A 15603-nucleotide genomic window follows, 5' to 3' on the forward strand; every position below is an offset into this window, starting at 1 on the left:
TGGTTTAAAAAATATATATATATATACACACACACACATTTTTTTTTTAAGAGACAGGATTTCACTGTATTGCTCAAGCTGGTCTTGAACTCCTGGCTTAAGCAGTCCTCCCACTTCGGCCTCCCAAAGTGCTGGAATGACAGGTTTTAGCCACCATGCTTAGCTGGTTTTGTTTTTTAAAAAATTTTGTCTAAAAATTTAAAAATGTACGCACATGTTACAAATCCAAAAGACCCTGTGGCCGTGGAGGGATGCGGGAGCACTGCCTTCCCAGTCCTCAGCCCTGTGCTCCTCCCCAGATCCCCCTGCTGTTCATTTCCCATGTCCCCCTTCTGGGCAGGTAGGACAAGGAAGTCCCTACCTCCCGCCACCTCCAGTCTCTGCATCGTGCTTTTTTTTTTTTTTGAGATGGAGTTTCGATTTTTGTTGCCCAGGTTGGAGTGCAATGGTGTAATCTTGGCTTACTGCAACCTCCACCTCCGTGGTTCAAATGATCCTCCTGCCTCAGACTCCTGAGTATCTGGGATTACAGGCATGTGCCACCACAACTGGCTTATTTTTTTTTTCGTATTTTTTTAGTAGAGATGGGGTTTCACCATATTGGCCAGGCTGGTCTCAAACTCCTGACCTCAGGTGATCCACCTGCCTCAGTCTCCCAGAGTGCTGGGATTACAGGAGTGAGCCACTGTGCCTGGCCCCCCCAACTTTTTTTTTTTTTTTTGAAATGGAGTTTCACTCTGTTACCCAGGCTGGAGTGTAGTGGTGAGATCTCAGCTCACAGCATCCTCCGCCTCCCAGGTTCAAGTGATTCTCATGCTTCAGCCTCCCAAGTGGCTGGGATTACAGGTGCGTGCCACCACATCCAGCTAATTTTTGTATTTTTAGTAGAGGCAGGGTTTCACCATGTTAGCCAGGCTGGTCTCAAACTCCTGACCTCAAGCGATGTGCCCGCCTCAGCCTCCCAAAGTGCTGGTATTACAGGTGTGAGCAACCGTGCCCGGCCTCATGCCTTTTTCACTCCTGTCTTGGAGACTTTTCTATATGAACGCACAGAAGCTACCTGATTATTTTCAGCGGTTAGACAGAATTTTATTGTCTGTCTGAATGACACTTTAGGTAACCATTCCTCTGTTGACAGACAGTTAAGTCATGTGGAATCTTTTGCTGTCACAAAGTGTCCTGCAATAAATATCTCTGCACATACATTATTTTGCATTTATGCAAATATGTAGGATAAGTACCTAGGAGGTGTATTACTGCGTCTAAGGGCACCTGCATTTTAGACAAGATCAGGTATGTTTAGGGCAGTGTGGCCATAGACAGCACATGTGTTGTATTTTTATATTTTGTTCTTTTGTGTGTCTCTGTGTGTGTGTGTGTTTGGGGGGGGAGTTTCGTGTGTATGTGGTTTTTTTCCTTTTTAATCTTTTCTGGCACATGTATTTTAAATGTTGGTTACTGTTGCCAAATTATCCTTCCTGGAAGTCAGGGTCTGTGTGATTTTAGAGCAGACTAGTCACCACTTTCTGGACATTCGGACCTTAAGATCAAGGATCCTTTTGGGACCAGGATGGGAACTCTGTCCTGCCTTGAGGACCTGAGAGGAAAGAATTCCCGCATTTCTTCTGGGCGGTGGGTCATCGTTTAACCTGCCAGCTCCTTCCTGTTTGCAGTTCATAATTAACGCTACTCAGAGAATCACTTCATTTGCTCCCTGGCTTCCAGGATCTTTCAACCTTCATTTCATCTCTTGTCCTGTGCGTAGAGATAGGGATCCTTTTTCTGCCTGGGCTGAATGGACCTTGCTATTCTAAGAATATTCTTCAGTGGTGTGTGTGTGTGTGTGTGTGTGTGTGTGCGCGCGCGCGCGCGCACGCGTGCGTATGCGTGCACACGCGCGTATTACTGAGATGCGATTTGCATACATACAATTCACCTGTTTAAAGTGTATAATTTAATGGCTTTTAGGATAGTCACATAATTGTACAACCATCAACCACAACCAATTTTAGAACATTTTAATGACCCCAAAAGGAAGCACTGCACCTGTTATCTCTCATTCCCCAACTGCCCCCCCACCGCCACAAATCTCCTTTCTGTCTCTATAAATTTGCCTGTTCTGGTCATTTCTTATGTGTTTGTGTTTTAAAAACACAGATTGGCCAGAGGCATGAAGGCCACATTCAGCCTACAGACAGTTATATTTGACCATCATAGTGTTTTTAAATTTACCAGGCTAGTTTTGAACATTTTGAAATCAAGAGAATTTGCATAAACATCTGGATCACCATTTGTCTTGAACAAAGTAGGGTTGGCACCTCCCTACCTGGCACAAGCTGGGGCCCAGTAGCAGCCACCCCATTTAAATAGGGCCTGGGGTCTCCTGTTTGCTGCGGCCTCCACCACTCCCTGTTGTCTCCCTGACCTGGAGGCTGAATGTCACCTGCTCTTTATGACCCCACTTACACTGCTATTTTTTCTAGAGATAAGTGAAATCTCTGTCAAAAGTGAGAAACTGGCTGGGTGCGGTGGCTCACGCCTGTAATCCCAGCACTTTGGGAGGCTGAGGCGTGTGGATCACCTGAGTTCAGTAGTTGGACACCAGCCTGGCAAACATGGTGAAACCCCATCTCTATTAAAAATACAAAAATTAGCCAGGTATGGTGGTGCACACCTGTAGTTCCAGCTACTTAGGAGGCTCTAAGGTAGGAAAATGGCTTGAACCCAGGTGACAGCGGTTGCAGTAAGTTGAGATTGTGCCATTGCCCTCCAGCCTGGGCAACAGAGCAAGACTCTGTCTCAAAAAAAAAAAAAAAAAAAAAAAAACAGAGGGAAATGGAAAATGAACAGTTTGCAGAAAACCATCTTCAGCACAGCCCACTTCTCTTGTATTTATTACCTGCATAGCTTCTGTGTCATTTGAGTTTGAAGACCCTAATAGGGTCCTCTTATATGGAGGCGGCATCTCACTGGGAGTGACCCAGAGTGACTTAGTAGACTTCTTTAGCTTCTGTCATGAGACAGAGTCTGAGGATTGTTTTTCCTCACAATTTTCTTTTTCTTAGATGGAGTCTTGCTCTGTCACCCTGGCTAAAGTGCAGTGGCGTCATTTTGGCTCACTGCAACCTCTGCCTCCCAGGTTCAAGAGATTCTCCTGCCTCAGCCTCCCAACTAGCCAGGATTACAGGTACCTACCACCATGCCTGGCTAATTTTCACAGTTTTAGTAGAGACGGGATTTCACCATCTTGGCCAGGCTGGTCTCGAACTCCTGATCTCGTGATCCACCTGCCTTGGCCTCCAGAAGTGCTGGGATTACAGGCGTGAGCCACTATGCCCGGCCTTCTCACAATTTTCAAATGGGGAATCAGAAGCACAGAGATTGTCAGAGGTGCAGTTGAGATCACACAGCATAACATACAAGGGTGGGACTAAGGAGCAGCCCCGGCTGCTGTTCTCAGGCTGCAGCTCTTCCAGGCAGTGCACCTCCTCCCCAACCCCTTCCCTTCTCTCTCTCTTCCCTTTCATCTTCCTTTCTTTTCTGCAGTGAATATTCATGACTACTGTATTGATTACCAGTCACTGGGTGGCAAACTACCCCAAACCTTAGCAGCTTCAAGCAATCATGGGTTCACGCATGGGCTGCATTCAGCGGGAAGACTGGCCACCCTGGCAGGTCCGGCATGGCGTTGCCCGTGTGTCTAGCGTTGGTGCAGGCTACTGGCTGGGGCATCTCATTTCTCCATGTGGTCTCTCAACCTCTGGGGCCTCTCTCACTGTGTGGCCTCTACAGAAGAGTTGCCTGGACTTCTTTTTTTCTTAAGTTTTATTGCTTAGTTTTTAATTTTTGTGGGTATATAGGAGGTACGTATATTCAGGGGGTGCATGAGATGTGTTGATACAGGCATGTGGTGTGAAATAAGCACATCATGAAGAATGGGGTATCCATCCCCTCAAGCATTTGTCCTTTGAGTTACAGACAGTCCCGTTACACTCGTGTGTGTGTGTGTGTGTGTGTGTGAGAGAGAGAGAGAGAGACCGAGTCTGGATCTGTTGCCCAAGCTGGAGTGCAGTGGCAAGATCTTGGCTCACTGCAACCTCTGCCTCCTGGGGTCAAATGATTCTCATGACTCAGCCTCCCAAATAGCTGGGATTACAGGCGTGTGCCACCACACACGGCTAATTTTTGTATTTTTAGTAGAGATGGGGTTCCACCATGTTGGCCAGACTGGTGACCTCAGGTAATCAGACTCCTGACCTCAGGTGATGTTCCCTCCTCGGCCTCCCAAAGCGCTGGGATTATAGGTGTGAGCCACCACGCCTAGCCCAATTACACTATTTTATTTTATTATTATTTTTTGAGACAGGACTTTACTCTGTCATCCAGGTTGGAGTGCTGTGATGGAATCTTGGCTCACTGAAACCTCCACCTCCAGGGCTCAAGCAGTCCTCCCACCTTAGCCTCCCAAGTATCTGGGACTGCAGGTACGTGCCACTACGCTCAGCTAATCTTTTTTTTTTTTTTTTTTTTTTGTAGAGATGGGGTTTCTCCATGTTGCTCAGGCTGGTCTCAAACTCCTGACCTCAAGTGATTTGCCTGCCTCGCCTTCCAAAGTACTGGAATTACAGGCATAGGCCACTGTGCCTGGCCTTTAAGTTGTTTTATTTTTTATTGTTTAATTTCAGTAGGTTTTTGGGGAGCAGGTGGTGTTTGGTTATATGAATAAGTTCTTTAGTGGTGATTTCTGATATTTTGGTGCACGTGTCACCTAAGCAGTGTACACGGTACCCAATGTGTAGCCTTTTATCCCTCACCCCCTCCCACCCTTTTCCCTAAGTCCCTAAAATGCAGTGTATCATTCGTACGCCTTTGCATCCTCGTAGCTTAGCTCCCAGTTACACGAGTGAGAACGTACGAGGTTTGATTTTCCATTTCCGAGTTACTTCACTTAGAATAATGGTCTCCAGTTACATCCAGGTTGCTGCAGATGTCATGATTTTCTTTCTTTTTATGGCTGAGTTGTATTCCTTGGTGTATGTATGTATATATACCATATATTCTTTATCAACTTGTTGATTGATGGGCACTTGAGCTGGTTCTGTATTTTTGCAATTGCTATAAACATGCATGTGCAAGTATCTCTTTCGTATAATGACTTCAAGATGCCCAGGGGTGGGATGGCTGGGTCAAATGGTAGATCTACTTTTAGTTCTTTAAGGAATCTCCACACTGTTTTCCATAGTGGTTGGACTAGTTTACATCCCCGCTAACAGTGTAAAAGTGTTCCCTTTTCACCACATCGACTAATTTTGTATTTTTAGTAGAGACATCTATTATTTTTTGATTTTTTGATTACAGCCGTTCTTGCAGGAGTAAGGTGGTATCACATTATGGTTTTGATTTGCATTTCCCTGATCATTAGTGATGTTGAGCATTTTTTCGTATGTTTTTTGTCTATTTGTGTATGAGAATTGTCCCTTCGTGTCCTTAGCCACTTTTTGATGGAATTGTTTTTTTCTTGTTGATTTGAGTTCCTTATAGATTGTGGATATTAGTCCTTTGTCGGATGCGTAGATTGTGAAGATTTTCTCCCACTCTGTGGGCTGTCTGTTTACTTGGCTGGTTATTTTCTCTTGCGGCACAGAAGCTTCTTAGTTTAATTAAGTCTCATCTATTTATCTTTGTTTTGTTACATTTGCTTTTGGGTCCTTGGTCATGAAGTCTTTGCCTAAGCCAATGTCTAGAAGGGGTTTCCAGTGTTACCTTCTAGAATTTGCATGGTTTCAGGTCTTAGATTTAAGTGTTTGATCCATCTGGAGTTGATCTTTGTATAAGGTGAGGTAAGGACCCAGCTTCATTCTCCTACATGTGGATAGCCAGTTATCCCAGCACCATATGTTGAATGGGGCGTCCTTTCCCCACTTCACGTTTTTGTTCGCTTTGTCAAAGGTCAGTTGGCTGTAAGTATTTGGGTTTATTTCTGGGTTCTCTGTTCTGTTCCATTGGTCTATGTGCCCATCTGTTGTTGTTGTTGTTGTTGAGATGGAGTTTCACTCTTGTTGCCCAGGCTGGAGTGCAATGATGCAATCTCGGTTCACTGCAACCTCCGCCTCCCAGGTTCAAGCGATTCTCCTGCCTCAGCCTCCTGAATAGCTGGAAGTACAGGCGCCCACCAGCATTCCTGGCTAATTTTTTTGTATTTTTAGTAGAGACAGGGTTTTATTATGTTGGCTAGGCTGGTCTTGAACTCCTGACCTCAGGTGATCCAACCGCCTTGGCCTCCCAAAATGATGAGATTACGAGCATGAGCCATGGTGCCTGGCTATGTGCCTTTATTTATTTATTTATTTATTTTATTTTTTAATTTTTTTAGAGTCTCACTCAGTCGCCCAGGCTGGAGTGCAGTGGAGCCATCTCGGCTCACTGCAACCTCCGCCTCCTGGGTTCAAGTGATTCTCCTGCCTCAGTCTCCTGAGTAGCTGGGATTACAGGTCCATACCACCACACCCAGCTAATTTTTGTATTTTTAGTAGAGACAGGGTTTCATCATGTTGGTCAGGCTGGTCTTGAACTCCTGACCTTATGATCTGCCACCTAGGCTTCCCAAAGTGCTGAGATTACAGGCATGAGCCACCATCCCCAGCCTGTGCCTAGTTTTATACCAATAAAATGCTATCTTGATGATGATGGCCATAAATACATATTTATATATATATGAAATATATATGAAGCATATATATGTGAAGTATAGATATGAAATATATATTTATGAAAAAATATATATATATATTTCTTGAGATGGAGTCTCACTCTATTGCCCAGGCTAGAGTACAGTGGTGCCATCTCAGCTCACTGCAACCTCTGCCCCCTGGGTTCAAGCGATTCTCCTGCCTCAGCCTCCGCAGTAGCTGGGATTACAGGCATGCACTACCACGCCTGGCTGATTTTCATATATTAGTAGAATCGTGGTTTCACCATATTGGCTAGGCTGGTCTCGAATTCCTGACCTCAAGCCATCCACCCGCCTCGGCCTACCAATGTGCTGGGATTACAGGCGTGAGCCACTGCACCCAATCCTTATAGTATATTTTGAAATCGGGTAACGTGATGCCTCCAGATTTGTTCTTTTTGCTTAATTTTGCTTTGGCTATGCGGGTTTTAGGATTGTTTTTTTCTAGTTCCATGAAGGACGATGGTGTTATTTTGATGGCAGTTGCATTTGTAGGTGACTTTTGGCAGTGTGGTCATTTTCACAATATTGATTCTACCCATCCATGAGCATGTGTTTCCATTTGTTTGCATCATCAATGATTTCTTTCACAGTGTTTTGTAGTTTTCTTAGTAGAAGGCTTTCACCTCCTTGGTTAGGTATATTCCTAAGTATTTTTTTACTTTTTGCAGCTTTTGTAAAAGGAGTTGAGTTCTTGATTTGATTCTCAGCTTGGTTGCTTTGGGTGCATAGCAGTCTACTAAGTTGTGTACATTGATTTTTGTATCCTGACACTTGGCTGAATTCATTTACCAGTTGTAGGACTTTCTGAAGGAGTCTTTAGGGTTTTCCAGGGCTACGATTATGTCATCGGCAGACAGTGACAGTTCGACTTTCTTTTTACCAATTTGGGTGCCCTTTATTTCTTTCTCTTGTCTGATTGCTCTGGCTAGGACCTTTAGGTTATTTTAAAATGTACAGTTAAGTTATTGTTGATTCTTGTTGTCCCGTGGTGCTGCCTGGACTTTCTTATGTGGCTTCTGGTTTCCCGGAGGGTGAATCAGAAGCTGCGAGGTGTCTCGAGGCCTAGAACTGGAAGTCACAGAGCCTTGCTCCCATCATATCCTATTGGCCCAAGCAAGTCACAGGCCAGCCCAGATTCAGCGGTGGGGAGGAGTGGATCCCGCGTCTTCACCGGAGGAGCTGCAAGGTCCTTTTGCAAAAGCAGTGTGGGATGGGAGGGAGTTGGAGGTCCATCTTTGAAACGTAAGTACCTGTCATTTGCCAGACTTCATTCTAGGCTGTGGGAATTGAAAGGTGAATGAAATAGATGAAAACCTGTGCCCTCCAGAGGTTTCCTTGTGGTGAGGAAACAAGTTGAGAAAAATAGGTGGTGTGTTAGGTGGTGATAAACGCTAACAAGAAAGCAAATTGGGGAAGGAGGACCAGGAGTAGGGGAGCTACAGGGTCAGGGAAAGCCTCACCGAGAAGAAATATTTGAGCAAAAGCTGGAAGGAAGTGAGAGACAGTTTTCACCAGTAAAGGGAGCAGCAGGTGCAAAGGCCCTGTGGTGAGGCTGTGGCTAGTGTTGTGGGTGGGGGCTGGGCAGCGGGCATGCAGATCAGGAGGTGGAGTCTCCAGACGGGGTAGGGCTGGGGAGGCCCCCCTTAGGTGTTTTTTGAGAGGGTGGAAGATGAGGGAGGACTCTTAAAAAATTGAAACCAGGCATGGTGGTGCCCATCTGTAGTCCCAGCTTCCCAGGAGGCTGAGGTGGGAGGATCCCTGGGGCCTAGGAGTTGGAGGCTGCAGTGAGTTGTGATCCCACCACTGCACTCTAGCCTGAATGACAGAGTGAGATCATGTCTCTAAGAAAAAAAGTCGATATATGATTCACTTTTACATTTATGATTTTAAAGTGTATAATTTGTTGGCTTTTAGTATATTTACTGTGTTGTGTAGACATCACCATGAGCTAATTCCAGAACATTTCCATGACCCAAAAAAGAAACCCCATCACCGGACTGGGCATGGTGGCTCACACCTGTAATCCCAGGACTTTGGGAGGCCAAGGCGGGTGGATCACAAGGTCAGCTGTTCGAGACCAGCCTGGCCAAGATGGTGAAACCCCATCTCTATTAAAAATATAAAAAAATTAGGTGGGCATCGTGACACGTGCTTATAATCCCAGCTACTTAGGAGGCTGAGGCAGGAGAATCACTTGAACCCGGGAGGCAGAGGTTGCAGTGAGCCGAGATCACGCCACTGCACTCCAGCCTGGGCACCAGAGAGAGAGTCTGTCTCAAAAAAAAAAAAAAAAAAAGAAATCCCATCACCATTAGCAGTTACTCCCTCCTCTCCCTGCCTGTCCATCCAGAGGGGCAACCGCAGATCTACTTCTTTCCGTCTCTGGGGATTTGCCTTTCTCTCTGGGCATTTCTTTTTTTTTTTTTCTGAGATGGAGTCTCACTCTATCGCCCAGGCTGGAGTGCAGTGACACAGTTTTGGCTCACTACAACCTCTGCCTCCACGGTTCAAGTGATTCTCATGCCTCAGTCTCCCAAGTAGTTGAGACTACAGGCTCATGCCACCATGTCTAGCTAACTTTTGTAGTTTTAGTAGAGATGGGGTTTCACCATGTTGGCCAGGCTGGTTTCAAACTCCTGACCTCAAGTGATCTGACCGCCTCGGCCTCCCAAAGTGCTGGGATTACAGGCGTGAGCCACTGCGCCCGGCCTGGACATTTCTTAGAAATGGAATCATGTCATGCCTGACCTTTTGTGCCTGGCTCTTCTCACTTAGCATTGCATTTTCAAGAATCGTCCATGTTGCAGTGTGCATCAGTGCTTCATTGCTTTTTATTGACAAATGATATTCTATCGTATGGATACGCCACATTTTGTTTGTTCATTCATCAATTAATGGGCATTGGGTTGTTTCTATTTTTTTTTTTTAAGAGACAGGGTCTTGCTATGTTGCCCAGTCTGGAGCGCAGTGGCTATTGACAGGCGCGATCCCGCTACTGATCAGCACGGGAGTTTTGACCTGCTCCGTTTCCGACCTGGGCCAGTTTACCCCTCCTTAGGCAACCTGGTGGTCCCCTGCTCCCAGGAGATCACCATATTGTTGCCAAATTTAGTGCGGACACCCGATCAGCATAGCACACTACAGCGCAGAACTCCTGGGCTCAAGCGATCCTCCCACCTCAGCCTCCTGAGTAGCTGGAACTACAGGCACGAGCCACCGCACCCGGCTGTTTCTTTTTTAATTGAGATGCAGTCTTGCATCTGTGTCCCAGGCTGGTGTGCAGTGACGTGGTGTTAGCTCACTGCAAACTCTGCCTCCCGGATTCAAGCAATTCTCATGCCTCAGCCTCCCAAGGAGCTGGGACTACAGGCTTGTGCCACTATGCCCGGCTCATTTTTGTAGTTTTAGTAGAAACACGATTTCGCCATGTTAGCCAGACTGGTCTCGAACTCCTAACCTCAAGTGACCTGCCTGGCTCGGCCTCCCAAAGTGCTGGAATTGCAGGCATGAGCCACTGCACCCAACCATAATGAATATTGTGCAAGTTTTTGTGAGAGCATATGTTTTCATTTCTTTTTTATTTATTTTTCTTTTTTTGAGACAGGGTCTTGCTTTGTTGCCCAGGCTGAAGTGCAGTGGCGCCTTGATCATCTGGGTTCAAGCCCTTCTCCCACCCCAGCAGCCGAAGTAGCTGGGACTGTAGGCACATGCCAACATGCCCGGCTAATTTTTGTAGGTTTTTTGTTTGTTTTTGTAGAGATGGTGTCTCACTATGTTGCCCAGGGTGGACTTGAACTCCTGGGCTGAAGTGATCTGCCTGCCTCAGCCTCCCAAAGTGCTGGGACTACATGTATCAGCCACTGTGCCTGGCCTGCTTTCATTTCCTTTGGGTACACTGCTTGGTTGTAAAGTGACTCTGTTCCTTTTGAGGAGATGCTGGGCTGGGCAGCTGCACCGTTGTACCTTCCCACCAGCAGTGCGTGAGCTTCCGGTTCCTCCGCATCCTCACAGCACTCATCAGTTTCCGTGTTTGTGACTGCAGCCATCCCTGTGAGTGCAAAGTGGTACAGTGGAGGATTTGGGGTGGGGAGGGCTTTTGGTTTGCTGTTTGGTTTTGAAACGGAGTTTTGCTCTTGTTGCCCAGGCTGGAGTGTGATGGCATGATCTTGACTCATTGCAACCTCCACCTCCCAGGTTCAGGTGATTCTCCTGCCTCAGCCTCCCTGAATAGCTGGGATCACAGGCATGGGCCACCACACCTGGCTAATTTTGTATTTTTAGTAGAGACGGGGTTTCTCCATGTTGGTCAGGCTGGTCTTGAACTCACGACCTCAGGTGATCCACTCACCTCAGAATCCCAAAGTGCTGGGATTACAGGCATGAGCCACCGCGCCTGGCCTAGGGCTTTTGTTTTAGCAGGACCGCACAGAGTAGACTGAAGGGTAGTAAGAACAGGAAGCTGGGACCAGTGACCAGGCTACTGCAGCAGTCCTGGCAAGAGATGATGGTGCCTTGTGCCAGGGTGGTTGGTTGTATGGGAGAGTGAAGTAGTTGGATTTGGGTAGAGACATTTTGAAGGTAGAACTGAGAAGATTTGCTGGCAGATTGGATGGGGTGGGAGGTGGGAGAGAAGGGTCCAGGGTGCTCGAAAGTATTTGGCCTGAGCAAGGGGATGATGGAGTATCCATTTGTGGAGTTAGAGAGGATCATGGTGGAGGATCTTTTTGTGTTTTTTTGTGCCAGTCTCTTGGTGAGCGGGGCCAGCCCCTCTCCGCTTTCTGGGCATTCCCAGCTGGGGAGTTATTACTGCCACCGTGAGAAGGGGGATGTGGGAAAAGAAAGTGAAAACTAGGATTTGCAGGTGTTTAAAAACAACAAAAAACCCACTCACCCTCTCCACCGGTCCGTTTCTGAATGTCACTTAAAGTCAGCCTCTCACCTCCTCCCCTCTGAGTGAAGCCACTTCTGCCCAGGGAGCTGCACAGAACAGCAAGGGCATTCATTTGCTCACAGGCTGTTACAAAGGCACGTGGGCTGTAGCTTGGGGACTCTCACTTCTGAGGCCACTTAGGGGATTATCCTGTGAGAAAATTGTCCCGTGAGTGATTTGTGGACATGGTGGGCTGGCTTATTCTGAGCACCTTCCTGTTAGCTGAGTGAGCCAGACAGTCAGCAAACGCTCTCTAGATTCCCTCCTGCTTTTGGGAACCTCCTTAGGTACCAGGTGGTGAGGTGGGGTACTGACCATAGCTGACAAGCAGCAACGAAGGGAACATGTTTCTTTTTCTTTGCTTTTTTTGAGAGAAGTCTCGCTCTGTCGCCCAGGCTGTAGTACAGTGGCGCGATCTCGGCTCACTGCAACCTCCGCCTCCCAGGTTCAAGCGATTCTCCTGCCTCAGCCTCCCGAGTAGCTGGGATTACAGGCACCTGCCCTGCCACACCCGGCTAATTTTTTGTATTTTTAGTAGAGACGGGGTTTCACTGTGTTAGCCAGGATGGTTTCGATCTCCTGACCCCATGATCTGCCCACCTTGGCCTCCCAAAGCGCTGGGATTACAGGTGTGAGCCACCGTGCCCGGCTGAGGGGATGCATTTCTAACCTCCCCAAAGACATCTTGTCTTTGCTTTGAGGCAATCTTGTTCTGTCACCCAGGAGTGCATCACAGCTCACTGTAGCCTCGACCTCCTGGGCCCAAGTGACCGTCCCGCCTCAGTCTCTCAAGTAGCTGAGATCACACAGGCATGCAGCATTATGCCCAGCTAGTTTTTTTATTTTTATTTTTATAGAGACAAACTCTCCCCCTGTTGCCAAAGCTGGACTAGAACTCCTGGGCTCAAGCGATCCTCAAGCCTTAGCCTCCCAGTGTTAGGATTATAGGCATGAGCCACTGTACCCGGCCCCAGTGAATATCTGGTTACACATTCTAGCTCTGGAGTTAGAGTGCTCAGGGTCAAATTCTGGCTTTGATATTTATTAGCTGTGTGACCTTGAATAAGGGACTTAACCTCTCTGATCCTCTGTTTCTCAATCTATAAAAAGAGGGAAATAGTAGTACCTACTGCATAGGGCTCTTGTGAGAAGTAAATGAGGTAATTCAGATACAGTGATTAGCCCTTGTTTTTATCCTATGGTAAGAGAGATTGGGTGGGTGCAGTGGCTCATGTTTATAATCTCAGCACTTTGGGAGGCTGAGGCAGGAGGACTGCATGAGGCTAGGAGTTCGAAACCAGCCTGGGCAACATATTGAGACCCCTGTCTCTACAAAAATTAAAATACAAAAAAGAGAGAGCTAGCTGTGGAAAGCAGTCCCTCATCATGCACCTGCTATGTGTTAGCATCCGTTAAATAAGTTAGCCACACTTAGGACGTCAGGTTAACCTCCTGACCACTCTGCCAAAAGGGCATGATGGTTCCTGTCACAGGAGAGCCAGCAGCAGTGAAATGCAGAGATGAAGCCATCGGGTTCCAGCTGCACAGCTGGCAGAGGGGAAGGTGAACCCAGCAGTGCCATGCTCTTCCTGAGCGGGCCAGGATGGGTTGTGATGTGCTTCCCATAAGCACAGCGCTGCAGAGACATCTCGGGAAGGAGGCATCCCACCCAGCTGGGGCATGGGCTCCCATGGCTTCCCACGCAGTTTGTGTGTTCCTAAGCCTGTCTGGACCCGGGTCTGTGTTGCGTGCACCTGCGCTCCCACGATCTCTCTGTCACCCACTGCACCCCGCTCCTTTCCTCGCTTTCTCTTTCCCCTGGGTCAGAAAGAACAACCAACCTTCCCCCTCTCCTACCACGGTGACCTCTTGGCTTCATCCTTTCTCCCTTGGGGCGATAATGATATTTTCTCATTGTAATTTAACTTGGGTGGGGGGCTGATCTTTCTTTTTCCCAGTCTTCCCGCCCGTCTCCCTCATTGAGGCACAGAAATAGTCCCAGCTGTGAGATGAGGGTTGCAGGGTTTAAAATTGCAACTTGGTACTATTTATACTCCAGTCTGAAAGATGTTTTTTTGCACAGTCGTTTATTTTGTTGTGGTGGAGATGGCTCATGCTGGAGGCAGCAGGAACTGGTGCTGTATAAACAGTTCTCTGGGGACAAGTGGGTGGTGAGGGAGCCTTCAGGTGCAGGGGGCGGGGACTAGGCCTGCCCAGAAATCCTAAGCTTGCCTCCCTGGCGCAGGACTGTGTGGCCTGGTAGGCAGAGAAAGCAGATCACATGCTGGTGAACTTTCTTCCTGAATGGCTGGCCATTACAAAAATAACAACAGAAACTGGTATTTTAGAAGTCATTAAAGTAGTACATACTTGAGGGAAAAGAAAGACCTAATTTTTTTTTTTTTTTTTTTTTTTGAGATGGAGTCTTGCTCTGTCTCCCAGGCTAGAGTGCAGTGGCTTGATCTCTGCTCACCACAACCTCCACCTTCCGGGTTCAAGCAGTCCTCCTGCCTCAGCCTCCTGAGTAGCTGAGACTACAGATGCATGCCACCATGTCCGGCTAATTTTTGTATTTTCAGTAGAGACGGGGTTTTGCCATGTTGGTCAGGCTGGTCTCAAACTCCTGACCACAGGTGATCCACCTGCCTCGACCTCCCAACGTGCTGGGATTCCAGGCATGAGCCACTGCACCCGGCCAAGCCCCTAATTTTTACACAAGCGCATGAAGCATTTGTATACTGGCAGGCTCTTTGCACATTCGTGATTGGCTTCATTTGTGAAGCATTAAAGGTTTTGTTTTTTTTTAAATGTGTTCCATGTTTAAACATTGGGGCATTGCCTATTAAATTAGAATTTCTGACTTCTCTTGGAAGATGGAAAGATCTGGCAGCCCCAGGCCTGCGTTTCCTGATGGCGGCTAGTGGCCAGCAGCTGAAGGACTGGATGGACGCCTCTCAGATCACCACAAGCCCGATGACCTGATTCACTCATTTATGTTCTTGTCCAGCCTGATAACTGGGTTTATTTTTTTCTTCTTCTCTTTTTTTTAAAGACAAGTTCTCACTCTGTCACCCAGCCTAGAGTGCACCCAGCCCAGTGGTGCTATCATGGCTCACTGCACCCTCAGCCTCATGAGCAGCTGGACTACAGACACACACCACCAAGCCTGGCTAATTTTTTTTTCCTGAGTCTCACTCTGTCACCCAGGCTGGAGTGCAGTGGTGTGATCTTCACTCACTGCAACCTCTGTCTCCCGGGTTCAAGCGATTCTCCTGCCTCAGCCTCCTGAGTAGATAGGACTACAGGCACCTGTCACCACACCCAGCTAAGTTTTGTACTTTTAGTAGAGACAGGGTTTCACCATATTGGCCAGGCTGGTCTCGAACTCTTGACCTTATGATCCACCTGCCTCAGCCTCCCAAAGTGCTGGGATTACAGGTGTGAGCCACTGAGCCCAGCCTAATTTTTTGTTGTTGTTAAAGGGATGGAGTCTCCCCATGTTGCCCAGATTGGTCTCGAATTCCTGGTCTCAAGTGATCCTCCTGCCTCGGCCTCCCAAAATGTTGGGATTATAGGCATAAGCCACTGTGCCCGGCCATGGACCCTTTACATAACATAAACAATTCAAGTTTCCCTTGTCTGAGTCTCTTCCCCAATTCCTACTCCCCAGGGCTAAGTAAGCCCTATTAATAGGGTTTCCAAAGAAACTATAGGATACCTGGTTGGATTTGAATTTCAGATAAACAACAAATAATTTTTTTTAGTATAAGCACATCCCTTAACTATTAGCAGTTTGGCACATATCATTCCAGGCCTTTCTCTGTGGAGCCATGTACATTTTTTTTTTTTAATTGCAGAAAACTGAAACTGGAATTTTTTTTTTTTTTTTTTTTTTTTTGAGATGGAGTCTTCCTCTGTCCAGGCTGGAGTGCAGTGGTGC

At 47.2% G+C, this 15603-nt stretch overlaps 1 protein-coding gene across 5 annotated transcripts in view; it reads left to right on the plus strand.

Moving 5' to 3' along the window:
• Nucleotides 1-15603, plus strand: part of BCAS4 (breast carcinoma amplified sequence 4) — an 87460-nt gene that overhangs the window by 9033 nt on the left and 62824 nt on the right. The window contains exons 1-2 of one of the 5 annotated variants that reach the window (XM_064382520.1): nt 7354-7975; nt 10664-10783. The exons of 2 other annotated variants lie outside the window; for them this stretch is intronic. In XM_064382520.1, the coding sequence (XP_064238590.1) occupies nt 7741-7975; nt 10664-10783 (355 nt within the window). In that variant the 5' untranslated portion in view covers nt 7354-7740. Of the gene's footprint in view, nt 1-7353; nt 7976-10663; nt 10784-15603 lie in introns of those variants that run through there. 2 more of the 5 variants (XM_064382518.1, XM_064382519.1) reach the window with 2 other exon arrangements.

The sequence above is a fragment of the Aotus nancymaae genome, unplaced genomic scaffold, assembly GCF_030222135.1.
Source record: "Aotus nancymaae isolate 86718 unplaced genomic scaffold, 86718_ANA_hifiasm-v0.15.2.pri h1tg000029l, whole genome shotgun sequence".
Lineage (NCBI taxonomy): Eukaryota > Metazoa > Chordata > Mammalia > Primates > Aotidae > Aotus > Aotus nancymaae.